Genomic DNA, 14988 nt, shown 5'->3' with positions numbered 1-14988 from the left:
GGTGAAGAGCCACGGTGCTCGGCTTAGGTTTCGTTTTCCCATCAGCGGCTCCAGCCCGACTTTGCAGTGGCTGTGACAAGACGTGTTATGCTCTGCAATAAAAAAAAAACATTGGTACAAAGCAAGCCCATTCACTTTTTTATGCTGATAAGAGAATTACAATGGTTTTTCATGTGACAAAAATGTGCGATTAAATTGTGATTAATCGCGAGTTAACTATGACAGTCGCGACATTAATCGCGATTAAATATTTTAATCGCTTGACAGCACTAATATATATATATATATATATATATATATATATATATATATATATATATATATATATAGGGCAACTCACCTAAATAAATAAATAAATATATATATATATATATATATATATATATATATATATATATATATATATATAACAGTTATTCTACGAAATCGAGTCGTACATGAGCTGATAGCGGTTATACGCCACGTACGACGAGATTGAGTGGAATAACTGTTTTATTCTATCCACATTCACTGGATTTTGAGAAACAGCATTTTTATTTGTATTTTTTGCAAATTCAATCAATAAAAACTACACAAATCGTCTGACAAAATAATTTCCTCTTAGAATGTAAACAAACCGGCGAAACAACAGAAACAATTTGTGAAAAATGCTCTAATAATAATAATTCTCGAAGAATTTTTTTTCAAAAAGATACGTTCTTACTGTCTAATACTTTTATTCCATGTTTTGTTGCTTTTTTTTTTAGTAGAGTTTTTACTTCATCCTCGGTTAGTTCAGGAACACGCTCTGCCATTTTCTTCTTCTTCTTCTTCTTTAGTTTTTTTTTTTTTGCTTTAATAGGTTGGCAAACCAACTTAAAGGTGCATTACTGCCACCGACTGGGCTGGAGTATAGAACAAGCGATACTGAGGGGGGAATAAAACCTATATTCTTTTAGCTATTTCTGTTTCTTTGAAATACCTGATAACAAAGTGATATATCTGACTTGATGCGCGCCGCCATTTTGTTTTTCGCTGCTCACGGTATATGAGCTGATATCCTAGTAGCAGAGTCGCCAATCAGAGCGTGCGATTGCTCATATCCAGTGACCGTGGATAGAATAAATAAATGTACAGTATAATAAACTGTAAAAGGATAGACATCTGTGTGAAAAAATGACCGGAGTTCGAATATGATCCATCTTGGCTTGTGTGTCTTTTGAGGATTATCCAGTCACATGCATTTATTTAGCTTAAGGCAGCTCATCAGACCAGAAACGAGCTGAAGAGGTACGTGTAGAGACATTAGATCAGAAAAGGGAGATTTTTCATTTTATCGCTGTGGTCTGATTAGTGAACTGACTATATGATGAAAACAATGTTTAAAGATGAATGGACGGAGATCTCAGTCCCATTTCAAATCGTCTTATTTACAGCTATAAACGAATCCTTGATTCATTTTATGGTCATGCCGTCATGTTATCGCTCAACTCGGACATGCGAAGAACAAACTTCTGTAGACATTCAGAACTTGATTAACCCAAATTCGGGTCGACTGTAGCATGAGTGTAGTTGTGTAGTGCTGTCCATGCTTTTTTTTTTTTTTTTGAAGAAGCTTATGAAGCAAACTGTGGATGGTGGCGCTGTTGTGAAAACGTGATATCCCCCCCCCCCCCCCCCCCTGAGCCGTGTCACTGTTGTTCCCTCTGTCAGTTGCCCAAATGACCATCTCGCAATACATTACTCGTGTACATTTTTAAAACGTCAAACGTTGAAAGCCCACCATCAATCTGGAAAGATATCGTAAGGTTTCGGATTAGAGAATTTGGACAGAGGACATTTATTTTCAGCGTCCTGCTTGCGGTTCGAAAGTGGTGTATCGGATGATAAATGGAGATGAACGCACGACTCGAGCTGCTTTTTGAGACGGCGGTTTGCATCGAAAAGATATGCAGCAGACGTCAGAAACCTCTCACCACCGACTTTGTTCAAACCTTTCATCCTGCAGTAGAGACAGCGCGGCATGTCTGAGAACCAGCATTAAATTTTATCGCTGTGACAGTCACACGGTGTGTGTAACGTGCTGACATGCGGTTACTGTATCGCTAAAAGCTATTTGACTTGCTGTAGCGCCTGGAGCGTGGCGTGTGTTCACTTGTATGTGTGTGTGTGTGTGTGTGTGTGTGTGTGTGTGTGTGTGTGTGTGTAGGTCGGTGCAGTTGGCCTCTGTTTGTATAACCTGACCAGTTCTTCATGAACTGCTTTCAAGGTGTGTTTGGGGATTATTTGTCTTATGATACGTGGAAACAATGATCTTTTTGTCTTTTAAAGTTTGTTTAGTTTGGTGTTCTTTTTTCTTTTTCTACTGAAGTGTCAGCAACATTGGTCTTATTGTGTTCTTCAGAAAACTTGCATCACTGGCGTTTCCGAACCCTTCTCAAGAACTTATTCTTTTGTCGTATTTTTTTTTCTCTTTCCCTTTACCACCTGCGCATAAAAATTTCGAGAGATTCAGGGGAAAAAAAAAACGTAGGAAAGAGGAGTCTCGTCGAAGGTTGATTCGAGTCGTCATAAAACGATTCGTTGGCTATCTTGAGTCTCAAGTTTTGATTGATTTGGATTCGTTTTTTCCAACGTTTATTTTTTTATTATTTTTCACCAGATGCGCTGCCGTTGTCACTTAAAAGTACTGTTGACAATTTAAAAACCCGGAATTGTAATGCATCGAAGAATTGATGTATTTTGTTTTCCTTCTTATTCTTGCAAGATAGATAGATACTTGTGTTTTACTACATAATAATTTTGAGCAACTGAGATTTATTTATTTATTTATTTATTTATTTATGCTGTCGTGATGGAGGACTAACCACCCGTCTGTTCTTCTCTCCCTCCTTTATTCACCTCTCTGTTTTTCAGCTCATCCCATGAGGAACACACAGCTTCACACCCACTGTACGGCCACGGAGAGTGTAAATGGCCCGGCTGCGAGGCGCTCTGCGAAGACATGGGCCAGTTCATTAAGTGAGTGAAGCTCATTCATCCATCCGCTCAATACACCTACATTCAAACACACACACAGACACACACTTAGCTATGAGCCAAAGGATCTGAAAAAAGGCTAACGGAGAGAGAGAAGCCATGTTTAGGTGCGATGTTTGAACAGAAGGAGGGATGAATTCCACGGCGAGGTGGAGGATTAGGATGCTCCTGCCTGTGACGGAGTGAGAGATTCTTCGTTGCTGTGGGATTGAGCGCTGTGTACAAACACACAGCGATGTTAAACGAAGCGCTCATAGTGCATCGAGCGTGTCCTTTTCGTGTCCGTTTTCTCCTTCAGCTTTATGTTCTGTTACGCTCAACAGGGATCATATTTCAGTCTTTTCGAGCTGATACGGGGAAGGCGTCCCAGATAGGAGCAGGAAAAAAAAAAACAACTTTCTCTCACAAACATTCCCAAGCATGCGAAAGAGTTTTGTCTGGCTGTCGCGGTTTGCTAATGTAGATTTGTATCTGGTCATTTCATGGATCTTCAGTGTCAGGATGATTCTAAGATGGCTAAAATGCGTTTAAAATCAATTTAAAACTGATCATGCAAACCTTTCCAGAACACTTTCTAAACATTTGTCACATGTTGTATACTTTTATTTATTTTTGTTTGTTTGTTTGTTTGTTTGTTAGGTTGGTACAACAACAATAATAATAATAATAATAATGATGTTGATAATAATAATAATAGTTGTCGTTTGTAGCAGTGGAAGTAGTAGTAGCGTTTATTCTATTTATTCATTTGTTTGTTTATTTGTTTGTTTGGGTCAATGACAACAACAACAATAATAATAATGATAATAATAATAATAATAATAATAATAATTGCTCTTCTTTGTAGTAGTAGTAGTAGTCGTGGAAGTAGTAGTAGCTTTTATTCTGTTTATTCATTTGTTTGTTTATTTGTTTGTTTGGATGAATAATAATAATGATGACGATGAGTGTGAATGGTTGTCTGTGTCTATGCGTCAGCCCTGTGATGACCTGGGATAGGCTCCGGCTTGCCTGCGACCCTGTAGAACAGGATAAAGCGGCTAGAGATAATGAGATGAGATGATGATAATAATAGTTGTTGTCGTTGTTTGTAGCAGTGGAAGTAGTAATAGCTTTTATTCAATTTATTCATTTGTTTGTTTATTTGTTTTCTTTGAGTGAATAATAATAATAATAGTAGTAGTTGTTGTTGTTCTTCTTTGTAGTCATGGAAGGAGTAGTAACTTTTATTGTTTATTCATTTGTTTGTTTATTTGTTTTCTTTGAGTGCGACCCTGTAGAACAGGATAAAGCGGCTAGAGATAATGAGATGAGATGATGATAATAATAGTTGTTGTCGTTGTTTGTAGCAGTGGAAGTAGTAATAGCTTTTATTCTATTTATTCATTTGTTTGTTTATTTTGTTTTCTTTGAGTTAATAATAATAATAATGATGATGATGATGATGATGATAATAATAATAATAGTTGTTGTTGTTCTTCTTCTTCCTCTTCTTCTTCTTTGTAGTGGTGGAAGTAGTAGTAGCTTTTATTCTATTTATTCATTTGTTTATTTGTTTGTTTGGGTCAATAACAACAACAACAATAATAACAATAATAATAGTGGTAGTTCTTCTTCCTCTTCTTCTTTGTCGTCGTGGAAGTAGTAGCAGCTTTTATTCTGTTTATTCATGTGTTTATTTGTTTTCTTTGAGTGAATAATAATAATAATGATAATAATAATAGTTGTTGTTCTTCTTTGTAGTGGTGGAAGTAGTAGTAGCTTTTATTCTATTTATTCATTTGTTTATTTATTTGTTTGTTTGTTTGGATCAATGACAACAACAACAATAATAATAATAATAATAATAATAATAGTGGTAGTTCTTCTTCCTCTTCTTCTTCTTTGTAGTCGTGGGAGTAGTAGCAGCTTTTATTCTGTTTATTAATTTGCTTGTTTGGGTGAATAATAATAATAATAATAATAATAATAATAACAACAATAGTTCTTCATAGTAGTGGAAGTAGTAGTAGCTTTTATTCTGTTTTAATTTGTTTGTTTATTGTTTGTTTGGGTGATTATTATTATTATTATTATTATTGTCGTTGTTGTTGTTGTTATTAGTAGTAGTTGTAGTAGTAGGGTTTTTGTTGTTGTTGTTGTTTTTTGTCTTTTGTTTTAATTTACCTGTGGCACAGTTAACCATCGAAACCCCTCCCAGACTTTAAAACGAGATTGACAGCCCACGTTGGCACCTTCCAGCTGAGTTTTAGGAAATTCCAGACAAATCCTGGAAAGCATCTTTCAGATCAAACAGCTGGAAACAATGAACAAGGAAGGACTTTGGTTGTCCAGATGTTATATGCTGATTTGCACCATATTTCTAATTACATTTCAATCTATCCTGTATACGTGAACCCATAGGGCCAGATTTACGTAAGTGCAAACTCTTTTTTAGCGTTAAAAGTCTATTGTGGGGATTTAATAAAGACATGCGATGGAAAGGTGTGGACACAGTTATTTTTACAGCTGGCCTCATTGCATATGTATTTGCAGGAGTTTCCCTTCAGACCACAAAATTTGGGTGAGGAGAGTATTTAAATGAATCATGCAACATGATTTACTGTACGAAGGCTTGCCGTAGTCAATTCACTGCTAATTGTGCCGTTATTTAAGGCTGAAAAAAAGCATGTCTTCACCCATTTTGAGCTTGAGCACTTCTTCAGAATGCCCGAGGAAAACTATCAGAACATGCTGATTGCCAAGGCACTTTATTCTGTCCCCGTTTGCGGCCCTGTGTTAATTTGTGCTGCTCTTGGTAGATTGCATTGGTCATTATTGAAATGAACCGTGTTCATACATTTACGCATTGTTAATAGATCACCTGCAGAACTGGCCACTCCCATCAGCATTTTATTTTATTTTTTATTTTTTTAATTGCGGCCCCACGCTTGTTTGCTCTGCTTAGTAAATCTGGCCTTTAATTACTGTAACTACAAGTGTACAATGCACTCCAAGTGCATGTGGTCCAATCCAGATACAAGACATACACTACCGTTCAAAAGTTTGGGGTCACCCAGACAATTTTGTGTTTTCCATGAAAAGTCACACTTTTTTATTTCCCACCATAAGTTGTAAAATGAATAGAAAATCTAGTCAAGACATTTTTCTGGCCATTTTGAGCATTTAATCGACCCCACAAATGTGATGCTCCAGAAACTCAGCCCATGTTTACATTAGACCGTATCAGCGGATCATCAGATTAACGTTTTTAAAACGATTAGCGTGCACACAGCAACACCAATACACGGATACGCTCGGCTCCGCAGGCATCCTGCGCTCCAAATCACTCCGCCCTGAACAGCGAGTGCCCTCTGGAGGGTGCGCACTCCGGCCCTGCGCAGCTCACAGAGCGCGCGAGTGTAGTGCACAAGCAGTGATTCGGGACTGAGCCGCTGTGTGTGTGATCCCAGCGCATATCACTTACCACTTGCAAGTGGAAGGATGGCAAGCCTAAAGACAATCATAACTACACAATGGGCAGTATTTGCATCAGTATTTGCAGTATTTTCATACTTTTATACTCTTTAATGAAAGGTGATACAAGGCGGAAGTCCACGCCGTTTTTCAGCAGTCGCGTCACATGACCAACGCCAGCGAATCAGGAAGGTGGATGTCACAGTGACGTTGTCCAATGAGACGCCAGCTAGAGCTCAGCACAGCGTATCCGCGTATTCTCAATGTTTACACAGCACCGGAGCTGACACGATCTGGATTGAATACGTGGACGCTGGCGGATTCCCATTTCCTGGCGTTTCCAGGCGGTTTAATGTAAACGGACAGTGCATCCGCGAAGAAAACGAGACAGATACGGTCGCAGGGGTGTTCAAATTGATCCATAAAGGGCCGTGTGGCTGCAGGTTTTCATTCCAGCCATGCAGCAGCACCCTGATTTGGCTTATTCAATCAACTGACACACCCACCCTTTAATCAAGGGTGGGTGTGGCTGCAAGTATTTGACTGTGTGAAGGCAGTTCAGTTGATTGAATGAGCCAAGTCAGGTGTGCTGCTGCATGGCTGGAATGAAAACCTGCAGCCACACGGCCCTTTATGGATCAATTTGAACACCCCTGGTCTAATGTAAACGTAGCCTCAATCTGCTCAAAGGAAGGTCAGTTTTATAGCTTCTCTAAAGAGCTCAACTATTTTCAGCTGTGCTAACATGATTGTACAAGGGTTTTCTAATCATCCATTAGCCTTCTGAGGCAATGAGCAAACACATTGTACCATTAGAACACTGGAGTGAGAGTTGCTGGAAATGGGCCTCTATACACCTATGGAGATATTGCACCAAAAACCACACATTTGCAGCTAGAATAGTCATTTACCACATTAGCAATGTATAGAGTGGATTTCTGATTAGTTTAAAGTGATCTTCATTGAAAAGAACAGTGCTTTTCTTTCAAAAATAAGGACATTTCAAAGTGACCCCAAACTTTTGAACGGTAGTGTATGTTCATTGAAGTCAACAATGAAATAAACGACTCATATATTAGGCAAATTGGAACCTGCATTGCTCTCTAGTGTAGACAACGAGGATTAAAACTGGACTTTCATTACATTTTCATTTCACCTTTGCTTTCCTTCAGCTGTTCTGACTCGATGAATGAAATATGAAGGTGAAAAATTCTGAAATTTGACCCCGGTGAGTTTTTTTTTTTTTCCTTTTCCCCCTCCGTCTTCGACGTTTGCTTCTTTTATGAGTTCCTTCCCAAAAGAGGCACTTAATACTCATGCAGGAAGTCAGTCTGCACACGTCCAGAGGTCATGCCCTACTGAGCAGCTATGGTGTGACATATCCCTTGAAAACCCCTTTCCTTCCTGTTGCCCTCTTCTCTTTTTGTGTGTGCGTGCGTGTGTGTCATCAGGTAGCTCTAACTTCTTGAAGCCGCCAGGCCCTGATTAACTCCCAGCTCCCATCTTTTCCTCTCTCTCTCTCCCTCCCTCCCTCCTCCCCAGCATCCCTCTGCCGGGTCAGGCAAATTGTTTTCACGCTTCGTTAGCGGCTTACTTAATTAGCTCATTTACAATTAGAGCTCTTTGTTTCTCGGACGCTAGCAAAGACATCAAAAAGCAAGCTCCCTCTGCTCTTCTCCACCCCCCCACCTCCCTTTATTCTCCCCATCCCTCGCTCTTTTGGAGCACAGTGCAGTCTTTGGGGATGGAGGGGGTTCGGGGAGATAAAGAGAGGAGCAGATCAGAGCGAGGACTGGGCCGTAAACAGCGCCGTTGTCTTTGTGTGTTAAAATAATGAGACTTCACAGCAGAAGAGGGCTGACATGTCCGCCTGTCATATAAGGCTGAGTCACTGTGGTGCCCTCGAGGCCTGTAAGCCTCTTCGGAGTCTCTTTTCTCTTCTCTTCTCTTCTCTTTCTGTATTTCCCTTCCTTTCCTTGTTTTTTTTCTTCTCTTTCTGTTTAATGAAAATGACAGATTTGTGACAATATTGGTAAAGCGCGTGAGGAATATCAATGCTCTTTTCCTTGTCTTTTTTTCTGTTTTCATGTGGATGGCTTGCAGATATGGGTTTATATGAGAAGATATCACTCTTAAAGATTCAAGATTCAAGATTTTTTTTATTTGTCATATACACAATAACAGACACAGCGGTTTATTATTGGGTAATGAAATTCTTATTTTGCAACTGCCCGACCAAACTACGCTTACCAATATAAAAAGAAATATATATAAAATATGAAATATAAAATATAAAGTGCATATGGAATGCAAAATATAAAGGTAGAGTGAAAAATGAAGATAACATTAAAAAAAAAAGGAGAGTCAAACAAACAATGTGCAAACATAGAGGTAGATATACTGTGCAATGTCTTGTGCAAAATTGCTAATATAATCCGTGGTTCGAAGCCTGATGGAAATATAGAGGTAGATGGTGATTATAATCCGTGGTTCAAAAGCCTGATCACAAAAGATAAACGCGAGAACGTTGTTCTTAACTGTTAAATGTTTCTAAGTTGGAACACTGAACAGGACAACCACCATCGAAACCGTGACTGTATTTGAAATTGCATACGATGCATGCTCCTCAAATAAACTTATACTTGTAGTATACGAATTAAATACGATTTACAGCGTGCCAAAGATATGTCAATCCACGTATGCACCAAGAGCTCTGTGGTGGTCACCCTCCCACAAACTGTAGCACGGTCGTTTACATTTACGGCGCTTGGCAGACGCGACCTTATCCAGAGCGACTTACATTTATCTCGTTTATACATCTGTGCAGTTGAGGGTTAAGGGCAATGCTCAAGGGCCCAACAGTCGCAGCTTGGCGGTGCTGGGGTTTCAACTCATGACCTTCCGATCAGCAGTCCAATATCTTAACCACTGAGCCACTGCATATGTGGGCACGAGTGTTTTACTGGGAAATATACAACTTGTATTTTTCATACGACCTACATCCAGGACATGGAGAACCAAAACCATGGCATAAATCTCTACATGTGAGGAAATCGAAGAATTGTTTTGATAAATTTGGGTGCTTTTTGCTTGTGAATGTGTCTGTATAATAAAAAGAACATCACACGTTGGCTTGAAGATATGACGTTTATCTTCTCGTGTTGAAAAACTCACATTTTTCATACGAAATACAGTTAGGTCCATATATATTTGGACACTGACACAAATTTTGTTTTTTTACCTGTTTACTGAAACATATTCAAGTTATAGTTATATAATGGACATGGACATAAAGTCCAGACTTTCAGCTTTCATTTGAGGGTATCCACATTAAAATTGGATGAAGGGTTTAGGAGTTTCAGCTCCTTAACATGTGCCACCCTGTTTTTAAAGGGACCAAAAGTAATTGGACAATTAACTCAAAGGCTATTTCATGGGCAGGTGTGGGCAATTCCTTTGTTATGTCATTCTCAATTAAGCAGATAAAAGGCCTGGAGTTGATTTGAGGTGTGGTGCTTGCATTTGGAAGATTTTGCTGTGAAGAAAACATGCGGTCAAAGGAGCTCTCCATGCAGGTGAAACAAGCCATCCTTAAGCTGCAAAAACAGAAAAAACCCATCCGAGAAATTGCTACAATATTAGGAGTGGCAAAATCTACAGTTTGGTACATCCTGAGAAAGAAAGGAAGCACTGGTGAACTCATCAATGCAAAAAGACCTGGACGCTCACAGAAGACAACAGTAGTGGATGATCGCAGAGTAATTTCCGTGGTGAAGAGAAACCCCTTCACAACAGCCAACCAAGTGAACAACACTCTCCAGGAGGTAGGCGTATCAATATCCAAATCTACCATAAAGAGAAGACTGCATGAAAGTAAATACAGAGGGTTCACTGCACGGTGCAAGCCACTCATAAGCCTCAAGAATAAAAAGGCTAAATTGGACTTTGCTAAAAAACATCTAAAAAAGCTAGCACAGTTCTGGAAGAACATTCTTTGGACAGATGAAACCAAGATCAACCTCTACCAGAATGATGGAAAGAAAAAAGTATGGTGAAGGCGTGGTACAGCTCATGATCCAAAGCATACCACATCATCTGTAAAACACGGCGGAGGCAGTGTGATGGCTTGGGCATGCATGGCTGCCAGTGGCACTGGGTCACTAGTGTTTATTGATGATGTGACACAGGACAGAAGCAGCCGGATGAATTCTGAGGTATTCAGAGACATACTGTGTGCTCAAATCCAGCCAAACTGATTGGTCGGCGTTTCATAATACAGATGGACAATGACCCAAAACATAAAGCCAAAGCAACCCAGGAGTTTATTAAAGCAAAGAAGTGGAATATTCTTGAATGGCCAAGTCAGTCACCTGATCTCAACCCAATTGAGCATGCATTTCACTTGTTAAAGACTAAACTTCAGACAGAAAGGCCCACAAACAAACAGCAACTGAAAACCGCTGCAGTAAAGGCCTGGCAGAGCATTAAAAAGGAGGAAACACAGCGTCTGGTGATGTCCATGAGTTCAAGACTCCAGGCAGTCATTGCCAACAAAGGGTTTTCAACCAAGCATTAGAAATTAACATTTTATTTACAATTATTTAATTTGTCCAATTACTTTTGAACCCCTGAAATGAAGGGATTGTGTTTAAAAAATGCTTTAGTTCCTCACATTTTTATGCAATCATTTTGTTCAACCCACTGAATTAAAGCTGAAAGTCTGAACTTCAACTGCATCTGAATTGTTTTGTTCACAATTCATTGTGGTAATGTACAGAACCAAAATTAGAAAAATGTTGTCTCTGTCCAAATATTTATGGACCTAACTGTACATCACGAATCTGAGTGACATTTAAATAATATTGGCTGACTTTGAGTGGTATATCAGATATATTCTATTCAGATATACCATAAAAAAGCCATTATTATTATTATTATTATAAATACACATTCCTTTCGGGTGTTCAACACGTCATTGTCTTTCACAATTCTCTCAAAATCTTCCGTATTTCACGAAGCAAACCTGGCGGCCATGTTTGTTTACAAATAGGCACAGTCGCTCGCTAGCACGGACGTTTTACGTCTCCGACATGTGACGTCATGTCGTCTTGACAAGCATGCAATATCGTAAACCATATTCGACGCTCATTCTCCATCGGGTAGAGTGACGTAGTACACGTAGGATAAGCGATATGCTAACAATATTGCATGCTATCGAACCAAATGAACGAAACCCTCTAGAAGGGAATAGAACACACGTTTTTATTCCATCCAAAAAAAAAGTATCCAGTATGTATAATAATTCCCGATATTTCACTCAGATGACATCACTCCCAGTGTTTTTACGCTGACCAGACGCGCTTTGTCAAAATTGCGAACCGGTTCAAAATGAAAATTCTTTTGATCAACTTTCTTTTTTTTTTGTGGATGTGTCCATACAGTATTATATAAAGAACATTACACGGTGGTACGAAGATATGAAGTTTATCTTCTTGTGTTGAAGATATATCACTCGTTCACTTCATATCTTCACGCAACCGTGTAATATATATAAGCTCCTGTTTGTTGGTTACAACCAAATTTATAGAACAAGAAAGCATAGAGAGGCGTAACGATAATGAGAAACCTGTTTTAGGCATCATTTTGAAACTGAATACAGCGTAAATGCACCTATAACACGGCTAGCACAAATGGCTAGTTTTCGATTCTGTGTAAAGTTAGCTGCCACTGCCAGTGAATAAATAAAGAGCTTCTGTGGGAAAATAAATAAATAAGCTGGGAACTAGTGACATAAAATACACAGGTAAAAACCGTTTACTGTCTAAATCATGCCTTTAATCCAACAGCTTAGCTAACTTGTTGCTAATATGTTTTGAACAAGCTAAAGCTACGCAACAACTAACAGCTTGTTAGTGTACTCGTGTATGTCAAGTTATGTTACATATTAACAAATAAATACGTTATTAATGTTTTTTTTTTCCTCAGCAGCTCTTGAATTAACCGCCAGTACCCACTAACTTTGTGTAGAACAGAAAATTAGCCATTTGCGCTAGCTGAGACATTACTCTAGTCATATAGTACTCCTCTTTCATAATAAAGGCTAGAGCAGGTTTTTTGTTGTGTTACGCATCATAAAAAACATTAATAACATGTATTTATTTGTTAATATGTAACCTAACTTGGCATACACTAACAAGCTATTAGTTGTTGGGTAGCTTTAGCTTGTTCAAAGCATATTAGCAACGAGTTAGCTAACCTGTTGGATTAAAGGCAATCAGTTTGTTTGTAAATCATACATAAACACTCATACAGCGCCCAGCATAAATGAGTACACCCCGTTTGAAAAGTAGCATTTTAAACAATATCTCAATGAACACAAACAAGCAATTTCCAAAATGTTGACAAGACAAAGTTTAATATAACATCTGTTTAACTTATAACGTGAAAGTAAGGTTAATAATATAACTTAGATTATACATTTTTCAGTTTTACTCAAATTAGGGTGGTGCAAAAATGAGTACACCCCACAACAAAAACTACTACATCTAGTACTTTGTATGGCCTCCATGATTTTTAATGACAGCACCAAGTCTTCTAGGCATGGAATGAACAAGTTGGCGACATTTTGCAACATTGATCTTTTTCCATTCTTCAACAACGACCTCTTTTAGTAACTGGATGGAGAGTGATGCTCAACTTGTCTCTTCAGAATTCCCCAAAGAAAATAATTTCTTTACACCACAAAGGTGAAGGCTACAAGAAGATCAGCAAAGCTTTACTTATCAGTCAGAATACTGTAGCAAAAGTGGTACAAAAATTTCAGAAAGATGGAACTGCAACCGTCTCACAGAGACGTCCAGGTCGTCCATGGAAGTTAACACCTCGACAGGAGCGTCTTCTGATGAGAAGGGTTGAAGAAAATCGGCATGCAAGTTCACTGCAGTTATCTAAAGAAGTAGAAAGCCAAACTGGGGTGACTATTTCCCGTGACACAATACGGCGTACACTGCAGAGGAATGGCATGCATGGATGCCGTCCACGAAAGAAGCCTCTTCTGAAGCCCAGGCACAAAAAAACCTGCCTAGAGTTTGCCAGGGCCCATGCTGACAAAGATGAAGACTACTGGGACTCTATACTCTGGAGTGATGAGACCGAGATAAATGTTTTTGGAACTGATGGCTTTAAGGCGTCTCAAAGGTGAGGAATACAAAGAAAACTGCATGGTGCCTACAGTGAAACATGGTGGTGGCAGTGTCCTTATGTGGGGCTGCATGAGTGCTGCTGGTGTCGGGGAGCTGCATTTCATTGACGGCATCATGAATTCACAGATGTATTGCTCTATACTGAAAGAGAAGATGCTACCATCACTCCGTGCCCTTGGTCGTTGTGCACTTTTCCAACATGACTAAACACACATCTAAGGCCACTGTTGGATTTCTGAAGAAGAACAGGGTGAAAGTGATTCAGTGGCCAAGTATGTCTCCTGATCTGAACCCAATCGAACACCTATGGAGAATTCTGAAGAGACAAGTTAAGCATCACTCTCCATCCAGTCACTAAAAGAGGTCATTGTTGAAGAATGGAAAAAGATCGATGTTGCAAAATGTCGCCAACTTGTTCATTCCATGCCTAGAAGACTTGGTGCTGTTATTAAAAATCATGGAGGCCATGCAAAGTACTAGATGTACGGTAGTAGTTTTTGTTGTGGGGTGTACTCATTTTTGCACCACCCTAATTTGAGTAAAACTGAAAAATGTGTAATCTAAGTTGTTATTAACCTTACTTTCACGTTATAAGTTAAACAGATGTTATATTAAACTTTGTCTTGTCAACATTTTGGAAATTGTTTGTTTGTGTTCATTGAGATATTGTTTAAAATGTTACTTTTCAAAGGGGGTGTACTTATTTACGCTGAGCACTGTAATTGTATGTACAGCTTGTTATAAATTTGTTTTGTTCTTCTTTTTGTGTATTATGCTTATTAATTCCTGTCATGGGCGGCACGGTGGTGTAGTGGTTAGCGCTGTCGCCTCACAGCAAGAAGGTCCGGGTTCGAGCCCCGTGGCCGGCGAGGGCCTTTCTGTGCGGAGTTTGCATGTTGTGTCCGTGTGGGTTTCCTCTGGGTGCTCCGGTTTCCCCCACAGTCCAAAGACATGCAGGTTAGGTTAACTGGTGACTCTAAGGCTACGTTCACACTGCAGGCTGAAGTGACTCAAATCCGATCTTTTCGCCCATATGTGACCTGTATCTGATCTTTTATTGACAATATGAACGACACAGATCCGATTTTTTCAAATCCGACCCAGGCCGTTTGGATATGTGGTCCTAATTCCGATTCCTATCCGCTCTTTTCATATGCGACTTCAGTCTGAACCGCCAGGTCGCATTCATCCGACTTACACGTCATCAACAAGCCACAAACGTCACTATTCTGCGCTGAAGTAGGCGGCGGGTCTCTCAAAAAAAGTTACAACATGGCGCATAATCACGGGCGCAGATAGAGGGGGGGACGGG

General features: G+C 39.3%; 1 protein-coding gene across 7 annotated transcripts in view; it reads left to right on the top strand.

Moving 5' to 3' along the window:
* The window catches only part of foxp4 (forkhead box P4), a 276065-nt gene that overhangs the window by 203139 nt on the left and 57938 nt on the right, over positions 1-14988 (top strand). For all 7 annotated transcript variants that reach the window (XM_060910313.1, XM_060910312.1, XM_060910309.1 and 4 more), the window contains one exon: positions 2896-3000. In XM_060910313.1, coding sequence (XP_060766296.1) covers positions 2896-3000 — 105 coding nt within the window. The remainder of the gene's footprint in view (positions 1-2895; positions 3001-14988) is intronic.

The sequence above is a fragment of the Neoarius graeffei genome, chromosome 26 (assembly GCF_027579695.1).
Source record: "Neoarius graeffei isolate fNeoGra1 chromosome 26, fNeoGra1.pri, whole genome shotgun sequence".
Lineage (NCBI taxonomy): Eukaryota > Metazoa > Chordata > Actinopteri > Siluriformes > Ariidae > Neoarius > Neoarius graeffei.
This window is presented reverse-complemented; position numbering and strand designations above follow the sequence as displayed.